Source organism: Eschrichtius robustus, chromosome 13, assembly GCF_028021215.1.
Source record: "Eschrichtius robustus isolate mEscRob2 chromosome 13, mEscRob2.pri, whole genome shotgun sequence".
NCBI classification, from domain to species: Eukaryota; Metazoa; Chordata; class Mammalia; order Artiodactyla; family Eschrichtiidae; genus Eschrichtius; species Eschrichtius robustus.
In genome coordinates this window covers 94,279,283-94,296,705 of record NC_090836.1, presented here as the reverse complement: position 1 = coordinate 94,296,705, position 17,423 = coordinate 94,279,283, and the positions used below count along the sequence as shown (strand labels likewise).

General features: G+C 61.2%; 1 protein-coding gene across 1 annotated transcript in view; it reads right to left on the bottom strand.

Annotated features, from left to right (window-relative positions):
* Positions 1-1,842: 1,842 nt before the first annotated feature.
* TOM1 (target of myb1 membrane trafficking protein) overlaps positions 1,843-17,423 on the bottom strand; it is a 45,541-nt gene continuing 29,960 nt past the window's right edge. Inside the window, exons 7-15 of the mRNA XM_068560395.1 lie at positions 16,867-16,983; positions 14,135-14,268; positions 12,441-12,474; positions 11,943-12,036; positions 11,087-11,207; positions 7,097-7,172; positions 3,222-3,281; positions 2,230-2,269; positions 1,843-2,150 (exon numbers count right to left, since the gene is read on the bottom strand). Coding sequence (XP_068416496.1) covers positions 1,996-2,150; positions 2,230-2,269; positions 3,222-3,281; positions 7,097-7,172; positions 11,087-11,207; positions 11,943-12,036; positions 12,441-12,474; positions 14,135-14,268; positions 16,867-16,983 — 831 coding nt within the window. The 3' untranslated portion in view covers positions 1,843-1,995. The remainder of the gene's footprint in view (positions 2,151-2,229; positions 2,270-3,221; positions 3,282-7,096; positions 7,173-11,086; positions 11,208-11,942; positions 12,037-12,440; positions 12,475-14,134; positions 14,269-16,866; positions 16,984-17,423) is intronic.

The following is a 17,423-nucleotide window of genomic DNA, read 5'->3' as shown; positions in this document are numbered from 1 at the left end:
GAAAAGCTGCCCGACCAGGCCGATGGCTGGCTACCCAGGGGACAGGGATATGGCTGCTCCCCTTGGGCAGGGGTGGCGAGGTGAGGAACAAAAGGTGGTTTAGGTTGGGGAAATGGGTCAGATGTCACGTTCAGCCGCCTTCCTCCAGGCTGGCTCCTCTGCAAAGCTCTGAATCTCGGCCTAGACGATAAGGCCCCTCCTCCCTGCTTAGGGGATGGACAAGCCTGCCATCCCGTTGTACCCGCCTCCCAGCTGCTTCCCTTGCCCCAGCTCCACCTGGAGGGCTGGCTGAGCCTGGTCTCCTGTGTGCCCGGCTCCAGGCCACGCCTCAGAATGCACGTACAGCCGCCCGCTGCTGATGGGAGCTGGGGGCTGCTCAGAGACCCGGGTGAGCCCCACTCCAGCTGCCTAGGCCCCCTGGGCCCAGGCATTCAGACTTCTGCTCTCCTTCATGGGCTGACCTTTCAGGCAGACCAACTGTTTCAGCCCCCTTCCCTCCCACCACCGAGTGCTGGGCCAGGGGGCACCAATGTGCCTCAAGCAGTGACTCCTGGGGAGCCTGGTGTGAAGATCCCAGACCAGAAAAGGTGGTACCCCGAGACCTGGGGCGCCTGAACTGCCACGGAGATAAGAACTGACACCCGCGCCTGAGCTGTGTGCCCAGGCATCCACAGAGCCTCAGTGTTGTCATCTGAAAAATGGGGACGCACTGATGCGTGAGGAAGTGCCCGGCACCTAATAAAAACAGCTGCACCTGGGGCGGCTCACATGACCCGCTGAGTCTGTAAAACAAGATGCAACTCTGCTCCGCCCAGGGTTGTCGAGACGATTCCACGAGCCCACGTATAGCCTGGTACAGCACCTGGCACCTAGGCCTCAGACGGGGTGGCCGTGTCCTCCCTGCAGGCTCACTGCCCCACCATACCCACACCTGCTCCGTCTCTGTGATCACACTGCTACTGCTGCTGGGCAGGAGCTGGCCTGAGCGGGGACGGCAGTTTGAGGTGCTGAGGATGCAGGCGCGTCACATGGGAGAGCAACGGGGCCGCTTGGCAGGCAACTCGTGGCTGCAGCCAGAGCTGGTGTGACCCGCGGCTGCGTGCCCAGTCCTGCTGCTGCACCTGCCTCGTCTGCAGATGCCCGTCTCATGGGCGGCCCCCAGCCCAGCCCACAGGAGTCCCTGCCTCTGGTGAGGCCAAGAAGTCACCTCCTCCTGGAGACTGAACACTGCTAGCAGGATGCTTTTCTACCTTTAATTGGGGGTACAAAAGGCACCTCTCCCGGTACAAGAGGATCAACCGACAGGTGCGGGGGCCCAGTGCCTGGTGGAGCCCTGCTTGGGAGGAACACAGGAAGGATGGAGGGCAAGGAAGTGGAGGTCGTGGGGGCCACAGGTGCCCCAGGCATCCCTGGAAGCCTCCCCTGGCGGCCTGGGCCTGGTGAGGTCTCCCCCAGCCATGTGCAGCTTCATATCTGGACGGTGTGCGCTCAGCAGAGGGCCACACGCCCTGCCCTCAACAGCTGGCCAAAGCCTTAGGGCTCCAAGGCAGGGCCTGGGGAATGGACCTGAGGCTGCGACAGAAACTTCTGTTGTCTCCAGCCCACGGCCAGGCCTCGACTGTCAGTGTGGGCTCAGAAGAGGGCTCCTCTGGGCATGGGTCCAGGGAGGGGCAAGGGGACTCACGCTGGGGCAACCAAGCAGCCGGCCTTGTCTGTTCCGGGGCCTCCGGGTTCTCAGCAAAGTCGTAGTGGTCAGTTGGGGTGGGAGGGGAGGCAGGGGTGTCCAGGGTCCCGAAGTGCAACTGACCTGTTCCCCCAATTCATCCGGCTGCCCCCCCCACACCCCAGGCAGCACGGCCCCGACCTCAAGGGGGAGAGAAGGGCATACGTAACAAGCCACCCCCAAAGCAGCCTTAACACTGAAGGAGAAACAGGTCCCCGCCGCAGGGTGTGGGAGCAGCGGGGGCTCGGGCTGCAGGGTGCCAGACCCCACACTCATAAGGCAAACAGCACGTCGTCATCTTTCTCCTGGGTCTTCTTCCGAGGGGCACTGCCAGGCGGGGGACCCGGGGGCCCCTCGGCTGAGGGGCTGGAGAGGCTGGGCAAACGGTCGGCCACTTTGGCTCGTTCTTCCAGGAACTTGTCAAATTCTGGAGGAACGAGAGGGAGGCTGCGGGTGGGCTCGGAGGCTGGAGCTGGGGAGGGGTGGGCAGGGCCAAGGTCTACTACCTTCACTGGTGACGCCCTTGGGCTCCTCCGCATGGTTCCCCTGAGAAAGCAGAAGGTGAGGTTAGCTGCGGGCACTGCGGAGTGGGCTGGGGCTCAGGCTGCTGACCCAGAGGGGTCCAGACCTCGGCTCCACCCCTTCCTGAGCCACAGGCCTTGGCCCGAGCCACTGGACTTCTCTGAGCCTCGGTTTTCTGCTTGGTGACACTCACAGGGTTGTCGGGAAGCTGTAACAGAGAACTACTCGCAGAGGGCCAGGCGCAGGGTAGGGTGCCCGGTGGGCCCCTGACAATCGCTAGTTCCTTCCTTCCAGTGTCTAGAGGGATGGGCAGACGCGCCCCATGGTGGAAAGGCTGACACCCAAGCCTGAGGCCACGCATGCTCACGCTGGGGGCTGGGGAGCGGATAAGCCTTCACCCACCAGATGAAACGGATGGACCTTCTCCTGACCTTGGGCAGAAACATGGTCTTGGCCACTTGCAGAAGGCGGCCTCTGGGCCTGGAAGTGCCCAGGCACTTGGTCCTTGGCGCCAAGAATGGGGGGTGGGGTGGCAGATGCTGGGGGAGGAGCCCGGAGGGGGGACAGGGCTGACTGCCCCTGCCACTCACAGGGGGTAGTGGGGCTCTGGAGACTGCCGCCCCCCACCGCGGGCGTGGCACCCCTCGCAGCTGTCTGTCAGCCTCCCGACCTGCACGAGGGGCTGCCGAGCTCAGTGCTCCCATGGTCCCCGCTGCCCTCGGCCCACCTGTCCTGCCCACAGTGGGACCTCGATCGGCAGCAGGCTTGGGGAAGGGGAGGCCCCAGAGCCTGCGAGGGGTGCGGGGCCAGGCCCTCGTCTAAAGGGAAGAACCGGGGGGGGGAGCGGCAGGGGAGGGGACACTAACCCCGCCAACGCTCTCCTCACCAGCTGCTCATCCTGACCCCGCCCCCCGCCACCTCCTCCTGAGACAACGGGAGCCCCGGGTCAGGTGGGCGAGGAGGGGGCCGGACTTACCACGTCCGTGGACAGCCACTGCTCGATGTCCTCCATAAGGCAGGCCTGGGTGACGGGGATCTGGAGGGAAGGGCAGGGGGTGAGGCAGGAGGGCAGTGCACCTCGCCGGTCTGGGGTCCACCGGCCGCGGCCTGGGGCAGTTGCCCACCCCTGAGCCTCCTCACTCATGCGACGGGGCCAGTCGGACCTGCCCTGCACCCCCGTCCCCGGCAGTCCCTCCAGGATGGCTCCTGCCCAGCTGCCTGGGACCCGGAGTTCTGCCCGCTGTGCCAGGCTGTGGGCAAGGGGGAGGCGGGGCCAGCAGGCTGAGCAGGGGATGGGGAAGGGCTCCTGACGGCTGGAGCAGGGCCACGAGGAGAGAATGGACCCCCGGCTCCCACAGGCCAAGGGTGCGGGCTTGGTGCGCGGGCCCAGGGCCGGGACCAAGCACAGGTGTTCAGGGGCATCTGACACGAGAATATGCACAGCCCAGGGAGCGGCCAGCCAGCAAGGCTGGGGCAGGGGGCACGACTGCAGGCTGTCCCCCTACACCTCCGCAGACTCCGCGTTTGTGGTGGAAGGGGGCAGAGGTGGGCCGGGACAGAGGGAGGGGCCGACACGACCAGACGAGGCCAGGCCGGCGGATCCCGAGGGGCTGCGGCTATGCACGGGGACATGGCGCTGTGGCTCCACCACACAGGCTCCTGCACAGGGGCCGGGGGCTGAGGGCCGGACTGGGGCAGGGCTGGGGCCTGGGGGCTTCCCACGCGAAATGCGTCTACAGTGGGAGAAGCCAGCTGGAGGTTAGGGGCGCAGACTCTGGGATCAGAGAGACCAGAGGCTGGCTGGACCCCTGCGACTCGGCGCAGGTTACTCAGCCCCTCTGACCCTCACTTCGCTCATCGTGAGAGAGGATGACAGCACCTACCGTCCAGGTCCAGATCGCTGTGAGGATCAAACGAGACGAGGGGAGCGCAAGAGCTCAGCACAGCGCCCGGCACAGCGGAGGTGCTCGGGAAACGCCGTTACCACTTAGCTACTTCGGGAAACAGAGGGAGAGCGAGTCTCTCTCCAACCAAAGCCAGGTCAGTCCCCAAGCCCCGTCCTCAGCACTGAGGGCCCCAGGGGGCAGCAGGAGCCCCCAGAGAAGAGGCGGGAGCTGACTTCCCAGCAGCAGCGGCAGCGAATTCTCTGGGCTGCCCACCTCAGCCCCGTCTGCAGGCACTCGGCCCAAACCCAGGAGAGCCCCGGTCGCCTCCCAGCTGCCACAGGGGCTGCCCGGGCCTTGCTTCCAAGGCAGCACCGAGGGGCCGTGGAAGCGAGAGCAGAGGGGGCGGGACTGTGCTGGGTGGGCCCCGGCAGGCCCTCGGCTGCCCATCCTGCTCTCCTCTGGTTCTGACGGCCAGTACCGCCTGGGTGGGCCCCCTGCGAGTGTGCCCGGCCCCTCCTCTCCGTGTCTGGTCTCACCATCCAGTCACTGGGGCTCTTCTCACCGCCGCCTCCCATCTGGGTGAGAGAGGGTCACGCTGAGGGTGGCGGGAAGGCCAGGGCCAGGGCCACTGGCGCGCTGGGGGCCTCCTCCAGCAGGGGCCTGCTACCGCCTCAGGAGCCTCTGTGCGCGTGTGCGTGCCCATGCTTGTGCTGGGCTGGTGGGCGGTAAAAGGGCACAGGAAGCAGCAGAGGGCGTCTCCCTGTGGGGACCCCGGAGTCCTGGACGGGCAGGGCAAAGCTTCCCCCCTACTTTTCACCCCAAGGGTCCCTGGGGGTGGGGAGCTGAGCAATCCTGGGATGGTGGAGCAGGCAGCCATTGGCCCCCCACTGGTTCTCAGGGGATTCTGATGGGCACCCGGGGTTAGGAGCATTGCTCTACCCGGTCCCCTCGTGTTTACTGACGGGCAAAGAGGGGATCCCCAGGGCCCCAGAGCAGACCGACGATGGAGGAAGCCTAGGGTCCTGGCTCCCAGCCCCATCACCCTGTGACTGCCTTTCCCGCCTGGACAGACCCAGCCCGGGGCCTGTCACATGCCGTCCAGCATCCCCACCTCCCAGGACTCATTAACCCCGGGGGGCAGCCACTGGCTGCCCACAGAGTTGGCACTTGATTCCATTCTGTACATTGCTGCCTGGGATCACGTGCTGACAACCGAGAGGGAGAAAGCCTTACCCCCCCAGCCAGACGTAAGCACCTCGGAGCAGATGTTTATGACCTGGTTTTAAGGAAGTCATACCCTGATTTGGTGGAAGTCACTTAAATCTCTCAAGTCATCAGAGATGAACGAGCAGAACTTAACCAGCGTCTGCTTTTCTGCAGGCAGTGGAGTGTGTGTGTTTCTGCCCCGTGGCCACCTGCCGGGTGGGGCAGCACCTGCCGGGTGGGGCAGCAGTCAGGAGACCTGCATCTAGTGCTCCTCGTGCCCTTGAGGTGCTGTGTGCCCCTGGGCAAGTGACACCCGTCCTGGGCTGCAGCGGTCAGCACAGCTGGGCTGTTCGGCCAGCCTCCGCCCATGGGAGGTCAGGTGGCGCGGGAGGGAAGGGCTTCCCGAGTGTCTTGATTCATATGGAGTCCTGGAGCCAGAATGATGGCCCATGGGAAAGGAACGGCGAGCAGCAGGGTAACACCTCTGCTCTTTAGAGCTCCGCAGGCCATCTGGGGCTCTCGTTACCAGCACTGGCTTCCAAGTTGGACAGACCAACAGCTGTGAGATCATGGGCAAATGACCTCAATTCTAAGCCGTGGTGTCCTCCTGAGTGGGAATAACCACACTGCAGTGATGTAAAGGTTAAAAGCTTCACTGCGTGCCAGGCACTGTGCTAAGGATGTGACATCTGTGGTCTCACTTAACCCCCCTCTGTAATTTTCTCATCTGTAAAAGGGGACACCTTAAGGGTTTGTGTGATGACTCACTCAGTAAGCTGGGGACGCCGAGTCCTCAGCACAGGGCACAGGCTCAACAAATGACTGCTTACAAAGAAAAATGGTGGGAGGCTCTGAGACCGGGGCGTGAACGCGCTCTGCGTGGCAGCAGCAGGTCCACAACGCACACAGGAGGCATCTGAGTCCTCGCTGGTCCCACCTCCACAGTGTTCCAGGTCTTGCCCTGTCTGACTTGGGAATGACTCCTGGGATGCCGGGGACGCCCGTGGGGAGTTGCTGGGGATCCCTCCTGCACCCCCTGCCCCGCGGCCCGACTCCAAAAGACTGGGCAGCTTCCACGGCCTCCTGACCGCTCTCCCAGCTTCCAGGCTGGGTCCTTCTAAAACGGAAGCCAGATAAACGTTCCCCTCTGCTCAGGACTGCTCAGGGCCCCCACCTCACGTGGCATAAACCCAGTCCTCCCAGTTGCCCCTCGGGCTCCGAGCACCCAGTCCCACCTCGGCCTCTGAAGCCCTGTGCTGTCACCAACCCTCTCCTCTGCCACGCTGTTCACTGCCCCTGCATCTCCAGCTCCCAGGTCCTGCACTTTCTAACCACCTCCCAAGGAGCTACTCAGCCCACTTACTGGGACAGAAATTCTCTCTTCCCTCAAGGCATCCAGAAACAAATGCAAAGGTGCGAGAACTGTACTGGGAGCTCTTGCGAGGGGGAGGGGTCGCCCACAGAGCCTGCGCAGTGTGGGCATGTGGCTGTCACTCCACAGAGTCCAGAAGTTAAATGGAACACAAATGGCACCCTTGGATGCCACCCTGTGGTCTTAGGGTCTGTTCTCCCGTCCCCCTCTGTCCACACTCCTGCAGATAACAGGTCTCTGGAGGGGCAGTGAGGCCGAATACTGACTCAGCTCCCATCTGCCCTCTCACGCTGCCTATTATCAACCACCGTGGGCACCGCTGGGCAAGCATCCCCTGGCCCTCCTTCTGGACAGGCCCCAGGGTGGCGGCAGGGCCCCTCTGCTTACCGCTCCGGTGCTCTGCTGCCGGGCATCCAGGGCTCCAGCCAGGCCATCTGTTGCTTGAGGGGCTTCGTATTTTACCCTGAAACAGAGGCCACCGTGGCCATTACGTGCCGCCCTTGCCTTACCAGGCATGCCAGCTGACGTGAGGACAGAGGCGGCTGAGTGGGGATGAGCTGGACTCACAACCCGTGTGGACCTGGGACGTGCCTGGGCAGGGGCGGCTCAGACCCCAGGAAGGGCGCCAACTCTGCAGGCCTGCCTGAGGATGGTAGGAAGGGTCTCATTTCCTGCCTTTGGGAACCGGGATCAGATGTGTGACCCGCACGACAGGCAGAGCAAGGCTGGAGAGGGGAGGGAAGGTGTTGGGGGCCAAAGACCAAGACCACCAACCTCCTGTGACCAGATCTGGATGAGAAATAGCGTCACTGACCCCACAGTCATAGAGAATTTGTACCTAGACCCTTTTCCGAGCTGCTCCCATTCCATAATTTCAGAAATCACGGTTCTGTGCAAGGCTGCATGTGAACGGGGGAATCCCATTCTGCAGCTGAAAACAAACGTGCAGACTGCGGGTGAGGAGGATTCTGAATGTCCTCTGGGGGATGCCGGTCGGCGGGTACTGGGAGGAAATCGGAGCTGACACCACAGCTTCCGGGCAGAGGAGGACGGGGAAGGAGGTGTCTGCGGCGTCTGAGGTGAGGTTCCAGGGGGAGCGAGAGAATGAACCAGGAGTGGGAGGAAAACCTGTGCTAACGAGGGGGCTGGGTGTCTCTCTGACTGCTACAGAGGGGACGTCCAGGGGAGGCTTTGGGGACTCAGCCCTGGCACTGGGAAAGAGCAGGTATCCTCGCCCTGAGCTGCTGGCGGAGAGGAGGTGAGACCGGGTCAGTCACTGAGGCACAGACGAGGGCGCGGAATTCCAGCCTCAACGGGAAAGCCGCTGCGGATAAGAGATGAGGGCTCTTCTTCCAGGTGGGGTGGGTTGGGGAGCATCTCACCCTCTGCTGGAGCCAGGGCTGGTCCAGCTCGAGGCTTCAGGAGCCGAGACCATAGCACATGGGACTCTCGTAACGCCAAGCTGCCCTCCTGGGGACTGGGTAGACTGGCACTTAAACAGGCCTCTCGAGTGAAAGCCCCCAATTCTGAGGCAGCCTCTCTGAAGAGCGGCCGTCCGCTCCTCCCACAGGACCCGGAGGCAGCCAGGAGAGTGCGCTCGCCAGCGAGCTCACCCCCGCCACGACCGGCGCCCATGCAAGTGGGCTGCGGCCAAGCCGAAGGCCGGGCGGCGGGCGGGGCGCCAGCCCTTCTGGAGGGCAGCTTAGCACCCCTGGCTAATTGGGGCAACAAGGGCTGGCGAGGAGGAGGAGATGCCAAAGCCTGAGCAGCGCATCCTGACCCGGGGAGGCCCGCTCACTCTGGGGTGGGAGTGGCCGTGCACCTAAGATGCAGCGGGTGTGCTGGGGGGAAAGGCAGGGATGAGGCATGTCCAGCCCCATGAACGTACAGAAGACGACGATGCCCTTCATTCAAAAGAACCATGTGTTCCTTCCTAATTACTTCCCACCGCCTCAGCTTTTCCATCTCTCTCCTGCTCTCACACAGCCCCCAAGGCCAAAGCCTGGCCATCCCTGGGGGCCGTGCCTGCAGCGGTGGGGCCCACACGACGCACACGGGACTGCCGGCCCTGTGCCCGGCGCAGGAGGGAGGAGGGCCACCCCTCAGGTGGTCCCGGTGAGGCTGGGGGGCAGGGGCTGGACCCGGGGCCACTTGGGGTGACACTTGTCAGTGCTTGAAGAAGACACAGCGGCACTGGGGAGCAAGTGAGCGTGGAAGACGTTGAGGAAGAGAGTACCCTTGGGCTTCCCTGGTGGCGCAGCGGTTAAGAATCTGCCTGCCAATGCAGGGGACACGGGTTCGAGCCCCGGTCCGGGAAGATCCCACATGCCACGGAGCGACTAAGCCTGTGAGCCACAACTACTGAGCCTGAGTGCCACAACTACTGAAGCCCACGCGCCTAGAGCCCATGCTCTGCAACAAGAGAAGTCACCCAGTGAGAAGCCTGGGCACTGCAACGAAGAGTAGCCCTCACTCGCCACTTAGCCTGCACGCAGCAACAAAGACCCAACGCAGCCAAAAATAAAAATAAATAAATAAATTTATTAAAACAAACAAACAAAAAGAGAGCACCCTTGCTTCCGGCCAAACCTGGCTAAGGTGACCCTAACTCTGCTCACGCAGATGTCCCCACGGCTCTACTTGGCATCCTGAGTGGAAAGCCTGGTCAGCTGGTGAGGCCGTGATTGTGCCAGCTGTGGTCGGCACAGGCCAGAGGGAGGCATGGGCCAGACACTCGGTGGGCAGAAGAGGTCTTGGAGGGTTCAAGAGCCCCAGGGTACATGGCAAGGTGGGGAGTCCAAAGGCCAGCCAGGTGACCAGGGCTAGAAGACCCAGCTGATGCACCAGAGAGGGATGGCCAGGCAGGCTGGCAAAGCAAAGAGGAGGCTCGGGCACACTCCCATCCCGCAGGGCGCTTTCGGCTGGGGTGGAAACCCCTCCCCAGGGAGGGCCTGCAGGAGGACCCATGACCTGAGACGGTTCGTGCTGCCCTTGCAGTACGTCTTCCCTGGCCCCGGCGTCTCACGTGCTCCCCTGTCTCTGACCCCTTGCACGTACGGTTCCGTGGCCTGAAGTGGCCGCCTTGACCTCCCCACTGCGTGGTCCAGTCCTGAGTGCCCTCCTCCGAGTCCACAGTGCTGGGTACACCCCTCCAGGACGGCACCTGGCACTGCACAGCAGTGGTCCGCACGCATGTCACTCCCCCCGTGAGGCTGCGGGCCCCAGAGGGCAAGCTCGGGGTGCGCTTTTCTCTGTTCTTCCGGACCCCGCTCCCCAGAGGAGTGACGGTGCAGCAGCAAACCTCAGCCAGGCTGGGGCTCTCAGGTAGGCTGCCCTCCAGGCTGCAAGTCCCACCAGACTCATCAGCCTGCAGCCACACAGCAGCCTCACTGTGCCCCTACCTCCAAGGCGACCGTGAGCCCCTGGTCCTGGAGCACCTGGGCTCGGGAGTATAGGCTCTGCCCCAGACTAGAGGTGCGGCTCACAGCGCAGGGCTGGTTAGGCCAGCGGGCAGGGCTGCGAGCAGCCTGTCCGGTTCCACCTGGATTGGCCAGGGTGGAGAGGGGATCCCTGGGCCCTCTGGAGGCCCATCAACAGTACCCCAAGACACCAGAATGACCACTAGGGAGCCGGGGAGTCCGCTGGGAAGGTCCCTTAATCCAGAGCTTTCCTTGGCTGTACATCCTGGTTGCCCCGGGGTTATAAGCAAAGGGCTGACAACAACCCCAAGCAAACTACTTCCAGCCTGTATGGAGCCGGTCCTGGGAAGCTGGCCCCGGTGGACACTCGGCCGCGTGCTGCGGCTGCTGAAAGCATCTCCCTGATGGAGATGGACAGCCCCAGGGAAGGACAGAAGCCCAGCTCCAGTGCAGAGCAGGCAGACTTGGGTGGGGTAACAGGACTTCTCTGGCTGGTTACGGAACAGCAGAAATGACTGGACCAGCCCCCGAGGGCTTGGTACACAGCCTACAGTGCAGTGGAGAGCTGGGTTGGGCTGGAGACACTGTGTTTTGGAACCAGACGGCCCTGGGTTCCCAACCTAGTGCCTCCAAACGTTAGCTGCCTGACCTGGGGCAAATGACCCAGCCCCTCAGTGTCTTGGTTTCCTCATCTGAGCAGATCATGTAAGATCCTGGCACCTAGCTGGTCATCAACCTACGGGCATCCCTCCCCGCATCCATCCCTGCCTGTAGGGCACAGGGTTCCCCGGGCCTCGCAGGACTGGCTCGGGGGAAGGAACTCTGCTATCCTGAGGGCGTGCAGGCAGGGGCTGGTGTGCCCACCAACAAACTGGGCTCAGGGACCTGGAGAGAGGCCCTCCCCTGATAGGGGGTGACCCAAACTGCAGGGGGCCCAGGGCGGGGCCCGGCCACTCACTCTTTGCGTTGGTCAGCCAGCGAGCTGCCCCGCGTCAGCGCAAACATGTCAAACTCATCTTCCAGGCGGCCAGAGGCCTCCAGAGACTGCAGGCCAGCCCTCACGCTGCTGGAGCCCAGGTCTGTGGGGACAGAAAGGCCACGTGAAGGGTCTGCCCGGCTGTCCTTGGACACTGAGCCGTGGCTGAGCTGCTCCCTGCCAGGCCCAGGTCGGTTCTGAAGAAGCTGCGTGGCCTGGAGTGGCGGCGGGCTCGGGGGGCGTGCGGACGGGGCAGGCCACCTGCTGGCTGAGGGACCAGGGGCAAGTCACTTCCTCTCTCTCAATTACTTCCAAGGGCTTGGCATGAAGCAGGCGGCCAATAACGCTAATCACAGCGACGACGGTGGCGATGGCTAACGTGTACCAGGAGTGCACTCTGGGCCTGGCCCTGGTCTAAGCCCGCTCTGTGCAGAAGCTTATCCAGGCCTCACGATGACCTGTGAGCAGGGCCCATTCCTGCCCCTGTTACAGAGGAGGAAAAGGGCCCAGGATGTCCAAGTGACATGCCCAGGTTCACCAGATGATTCAGGCCAGGGAGAATTCACGGTGTTGATGGGAAATCACACAACAGTGGGATTTCTGAGATCTGAGGGGGCTCAGGAGTTGTGGGACTGCAAGGGAGGGTCCCCTGTGTTTTGTCCCGGCCGCTCAGCCTTGCAGGAATATTCAGCACTGGACCCTGGCGAGGAGGGGTCTGGGCCAAGATTCTGTTGGCGCTCCAGCTGCAACTGTGTAATGGGACGGCACCCCCAGAGCTGCAGGGGTGCCCGCAGTATGTAAGGTACCCTCAGCCCAGAAACCCGCACGCTGCACTTACTCATTCCCGCCAGCTGGGACGAGAGGCTGCTGGTGGCTGCAGGGTCAGGGCCCATGTCGATCAGGTCAGCGGCCGCCTCGGCCTCACTTGGGGCCTGGGGGCAGGGGAGAGGCCACCGTCATCCTCCCAACCTGACCTGCAGCCTCATTCCCTTCTGTCCTGAAGCACTGGCGCCTTCATTCTTTGCCTGAGGATCTGTCACCAGCAATATCCCCACGCCCCGACACCCCGTCCCTGCAGCAGTGACTGGGAGTCAGGGAGTCTTTCTTCCTCCCCTTGGCCTATCTAGCTCAGCTGGAGGCCTGGGAGGTCCGGAAGACCCCGGGGCATCAGCTGGTGGCAGAATGTTATTCACCCTAATGGCACAGTGACATAAGAACTTAGAAGGGGCCCTCTTGGAGATTCTGGCTAAGAAGGCACATCCCAACCAGGATACGTGGGGAGGGAAGTGAGCCCAGCCCTCCTTCTTCCCGTTAACACGGAGAAGCAGCCTCTTACCTTGGCGTTCTGGCCTGTTCGGAAGCGTTCAAACCTGCGAGACAGAAAAGACCTGAGTCAAGGAGAAGGACTAGGCGGCCCCTTAGCACAGCCAGGCTGGAGCTCCTCCCACTGCGGGTCTCAAAACCAGCAGCGTGGGTCACCAACAGGGTGATGACACGGCCTGGTTTACCCTGGACCGATCCAGTTTATGCCTGCTGCCCCAGGGAAGTACGAGCAGGGCCCCTTTTTCACTTGCAAGTGTCCCAGTTAGATTATCAATTATCTGGTCACCTTAGTCACCATTAGCATTAAATAAACAACAGGCATAGACTAAAGCAGAAAAGGAAACGGAGGTGCGTGCACACAGCAAAGGTAAGTACTGTTTTTTGGAACTTGTTCGGTAACATACATTTGCATGTGTGCGTGTATGCGTGTGTGTGTGTGTGTGTGTCTCTAAAGCGGTGTAAGGAAGACACACCTCTTACACTGCTTTATGGAGCCACTTAAAACCGCCCTAGACAGGTCAAGGGGCTGGTGGGTAGACTGAGGACTTCGGTCTGAGATCTGTTCCTGACCTGGCCCTGTCCCTCACTGTTTGACCTTGGGTAAATCACCTCACTTCTGAACTTCAGTCTCCTGTCTATTAATAAGCGGGTGACAGTGGAACCTGCCTCCCAGGTGTGAGGATCAAGTGAACCACCAAACAAATGTAAGGTCTGATCAACAGGTGTCAGTGGGGTCCCAGTCACCCCTAGATCGGGCCCTTGGGCCACCTCACGGCCCACACGGCAAATGGCGAGGGCTCCTAGTCCCACCAGGTCAGCGAGCAGGAGAGGCCGGGCAGCCGTGGCCTGCCACGGCCCCGCCCCCTCACCTGATTCAGAATCACTCAGCAAGTGTTTGCTGATAGATAAAAACATGAAATGAACCAGGGGCTGGAGGCGGCTGGCATAACTGGTACCCTGTGCCAGACAGCCTGACCACCGAGTGCTTTACAGGGATAACCGCATGGGCCCTCAGTTACCTACAAGGAATCATGAGCTCCGCTTTACAGATTCAGAGGAAGCGTGGGGGACGTCGTTTCTGCAGACCCAGCACCTCTCCCTGCCTTTGTAACAGCACCTAAGTGCTCCTCTGGGGAGCTGCTCCCCCCCTTTCCTGTGATCCCGGCGGGACTGTGGTCAAGGGGGCCTGTCTCCTCCCACACCTGCGTCCACAAGGACGCTGAGCCAATCAGAGTTCCTCTTGGGGAGCTGACTCTTGGACAGAATGGTGCAAGGTGGGCAAGCGTTTGGAGCCCATGTATTCATGATGACACCCTGGGGTCATGGTCCAGGAGTTTCTGCCCCGGAGGCCCCTGAACTGCCCTGGCATCTGTCCTTCCTGCCCCACTGGGAGGCCTTTTATTCTTCTTTGGATTCTGAAAGCTACCCATTCGATAAAGGCTGTTCTCCTAATGACTTCTTTTTCTGCTTAAGTTAGAAAGCTTAAGCTGTGATCCTGGATGCAGGGGCGCAGGCGGCAGGAAAGGAGGTGTGGGGTGGAGGGCGGGCACTCCTGCCTATGCTGGATGAAGATGGCTGAGGGCACGTGTGCTGGGCGGCTGACCCGGTGTTTGAGAGGGAGGTGAGAAGTCAGAGGGTGCGAACAGGGGAGAGGGGAAGGGAGAAGGTGGGGAGGCTGGCCCGAGGCGGGGCGGCGAGTGGGGCTACCGTTCGTGGCGCAGGAAGACGTTGTTGAGGTCGTCGTTGACGGTGAGCAGCTCCTCGGTCAGCTGCTCACTGGCGATGCGGGGGATGAGCTCCAGGACCCGCTGCTGCATGGCCCGGCACGTCCGGTTGAGCTCCTGCCGGGGGAGGAAGTGAGACAATCACGGCTGCTGGACCCGGAGCGAGGCCGTCTCTACCGGACGCCCGGCCCCGGGCGCACCTTGTGGAGGTGGAGAGGTTTCCAGACTGGACTTGAGGTTGCACAGAACAGCTTTTGGGGTTCTACGGACGAGCACTGGCGTCTCATTTCTAAGTGTTTAGCACACAGGAGACGACCAACGTGGGGGCCGTGCTGTGGGTTTAACCTGCCTGTGCGGACCTCAGGATTAAGCTCCTGCCCGCACCTCTGCTTCGGGGAAAAATCAAGACTGCGAGGTGACTGGCGGAACACCTGCCACTTCTCTGGGTGTACTGAGGTTTTTTGTGACCAAAGCATAAAAAATAAACTGGATGACCCAACTATTATCCCCACTCTGAATGTTTGCCTCATTACTCTAATTTCTTTTTTAATGCTTTTTATTTTGGAATAATTTTAAATTTATAGAAAAGTTGCCAAGATAAGACAGCACAGGGGTTCTTGTAAACTCTTCACCCAGCCTCTCCTGAGTTTGGCATTTGTCAAAACTATGACATTAATGTGGGTACAATGCTGTTAACTAACTACAGACTTTATTCAGGTTTTACCAGTTTTTCCACTAATGTCCTTTTTTTCTCTGTTCCCACATTGCATTTAGTCACCACGTCGCCAACTGACTTTTAATCAGTTAGTGTTATATATTTAAACTTGTTTGAGAAAAAGAAAAAAAATTAGAAGCCGAAGCATTTACAGGCTTTTTATTTGTAGGGCTGAGTATTTCCGTCCTCAGGTGCCTGACATCAGGTGGACAGGGGCCCGGGGTCATGGTCCTGAGGTCCCAACAGATGGTCGGGCACTGCTGACTGTGGCCACGCGCCAGCACTTTTCTCCTGGCATCATGAAGACCACTGATTTTGGTTCTTTTCAGACCCTGCTGCCCCCGCCTCCCCCCCCCCCCCCGGGTCAGACCCTCTCCCAGGATTTCCTCTCTTGCCTGAGTGTGGGGCAGGGCAGGCCCAGGGGACTTCCAACATCGGGCGGGCCTCCCCTCTCCTCCCCCCATGACCAAGCACACCGCAGCTTTGTCCCTACTTCCTTTCCTGCCCCTCTCAAGAGCTGAAGAGCAGCTGGTGGAGCCACGGTCCTGGGTTCATACCCCAGCTCTGCTGCTGACCAGCCCTGTGACCCTGGGGGCATCCCATGACCTCTCTTTGCCTCAGTTTGCTGACCTGGGATGTGAGGATAACAAGAGTACCTACCTCATGGGGGGGGGAGGGGGAGGGTTAAGTGAGTGAATGTATATAATCATGTGTCCACATCAGAGCCTGGCACACAGGACATGCTCAGTGCGCATCAGCTGTCCCTGTGTCACCCCTGCCTGCCAGCCAGCCTTCTGAGTCCCCAAAATCGCTCATACCCGCAAGGCCTTGGCTTGGGACACCCAAAATTAACTGCGCTACAGCAATCCTGCCGCCTCCCAACTCACTCAAGCTTCTGTCATTTATTCTTTAAAAAAAAAAAAAAAAAAAAAATTTTTTTTGTTTATTTATTTTTGGCTGTGTTGGGTCTTCGTTGCTGCACGAGGGCTTTCTCTAGTTGCGGCGAGCGGGGGCTTCTCTTGTTGCAGAGCACGGGCTCTAAGCACGCGGGCTTCAGTAGTTGTGGCACTTGGGCTCTAGAGCACAGGCTCAGTAGTTGTGGCGCACGGGCCTAGCTGCTCCGCGGCATGTGGGATCTTCCTGGACCGGGGATTGAACCCGTGTCCCCTTCATTGGCAGGCAGACTCCTATCCACTGCACCACCAGGGAAGCCCTGTCATTTATTCTTCATATTCGTGTGTTTACTCAACTGTGAGACTCCGACTTCACTCCCCTCCACCCTGCCCCCTGCTCCTACCATAACGTAAGGACCCCGGAGCAAGAACACTGTGTCAGCTTGGTCGGGCCCAGGGACAGAGAGATCAGTACAACCCAGCCTCGTCCTCCAGGAGTGTGAGGCCCAGCAGGAATGACACAAAAGAGACAATCATACCAAGCCCTCTGTCCCTTCACAGGTTCAGGTGACTCCTGGGCCTCGGGGGTCCCTAGCTTTCTTGGCGTGTCTGGAACTGACCTCTGTGGGGAGGGTGCCTTTCCCCACACACAACCCCCTCACTCGAGTGGGGCCCCAGCTGGGGGTGGCACCCTGGGGATATCACGTGACATACGGGAGCCCCAGCCTGCAGATCCCAGCTCCGGCCTGCCTGCTAAGTTTCATATTCTGAAAGGTGGACACCTCCTCACCTTCCAGCTTTTCCTCAAGACCACTGACGGGGAGCTATTTGGAACCAGGCACAGGGAGGGTGTTTCACGTGCAAAGCCTTACTTAATACTCATGTCAAACTTGTACCACAGAAGCAAACTTACCGATGAGGAAACTGAGACAAGAGGGGCTATTTCGTTCAAACCACCAAGTGGTAGAGCCCCGAGTTCCAATCTGATGGAGCCCGGAGTCCCCGGCTTTATCATCTCCCATCGTGACCAAGGAGCTCAGAGTCCCCCACGGGAACCGCCGTGGCGGTGGCGGGGCAGGGAGGCTGGGCCGGGGCAGCTGCTCTCACCTGTAGCAGCTCCAGGTCTGCCGGCTCCGCCTGCGTGGGCACGAGCTCCGTCAGCATCTCCGACATCACCCTCACGTTCCCGCTCACCATCTCCAGCTCACTGCGCAGCTTCGCAATCTGGAACACACGGTCGGCCCCGCTGAGAGAGGCCGGGGTCTGGAGCCTCTGCCACTCCTGGCACACAGCCTGGCACTACCAGCCCGGCCTGCCGGCACCCTCTCTAGGCTCCGGGGCCACAGCCCTGCGCCAAGAGGCCCATGTTAGGCTTGCCCTCACCCCCGCTGACCCCCTTACAGAGATGTTAGCAACTGTTACAGGGCGCCCAGTGCAGGGACAGACCAGGGGGAAAGAAGCTGAGGGCGGAGGCGGCCCGGAGTGTGGCTGGAGGGCTCTGGCATCTCCTGGGTGCTTGGCGCCTAACAAGGCCCTGGAGGGGGGCTCCCCTGAGGGGAGAGGAGGGAGGCCTCCCTCCTAGGAGGACCGGTTCTGTCTTGCTCCTGGTCCGCTTTGGGGCCCCAGACTCTTCCAAGGATGAGACCCAGTGCCGCCCCCCACCC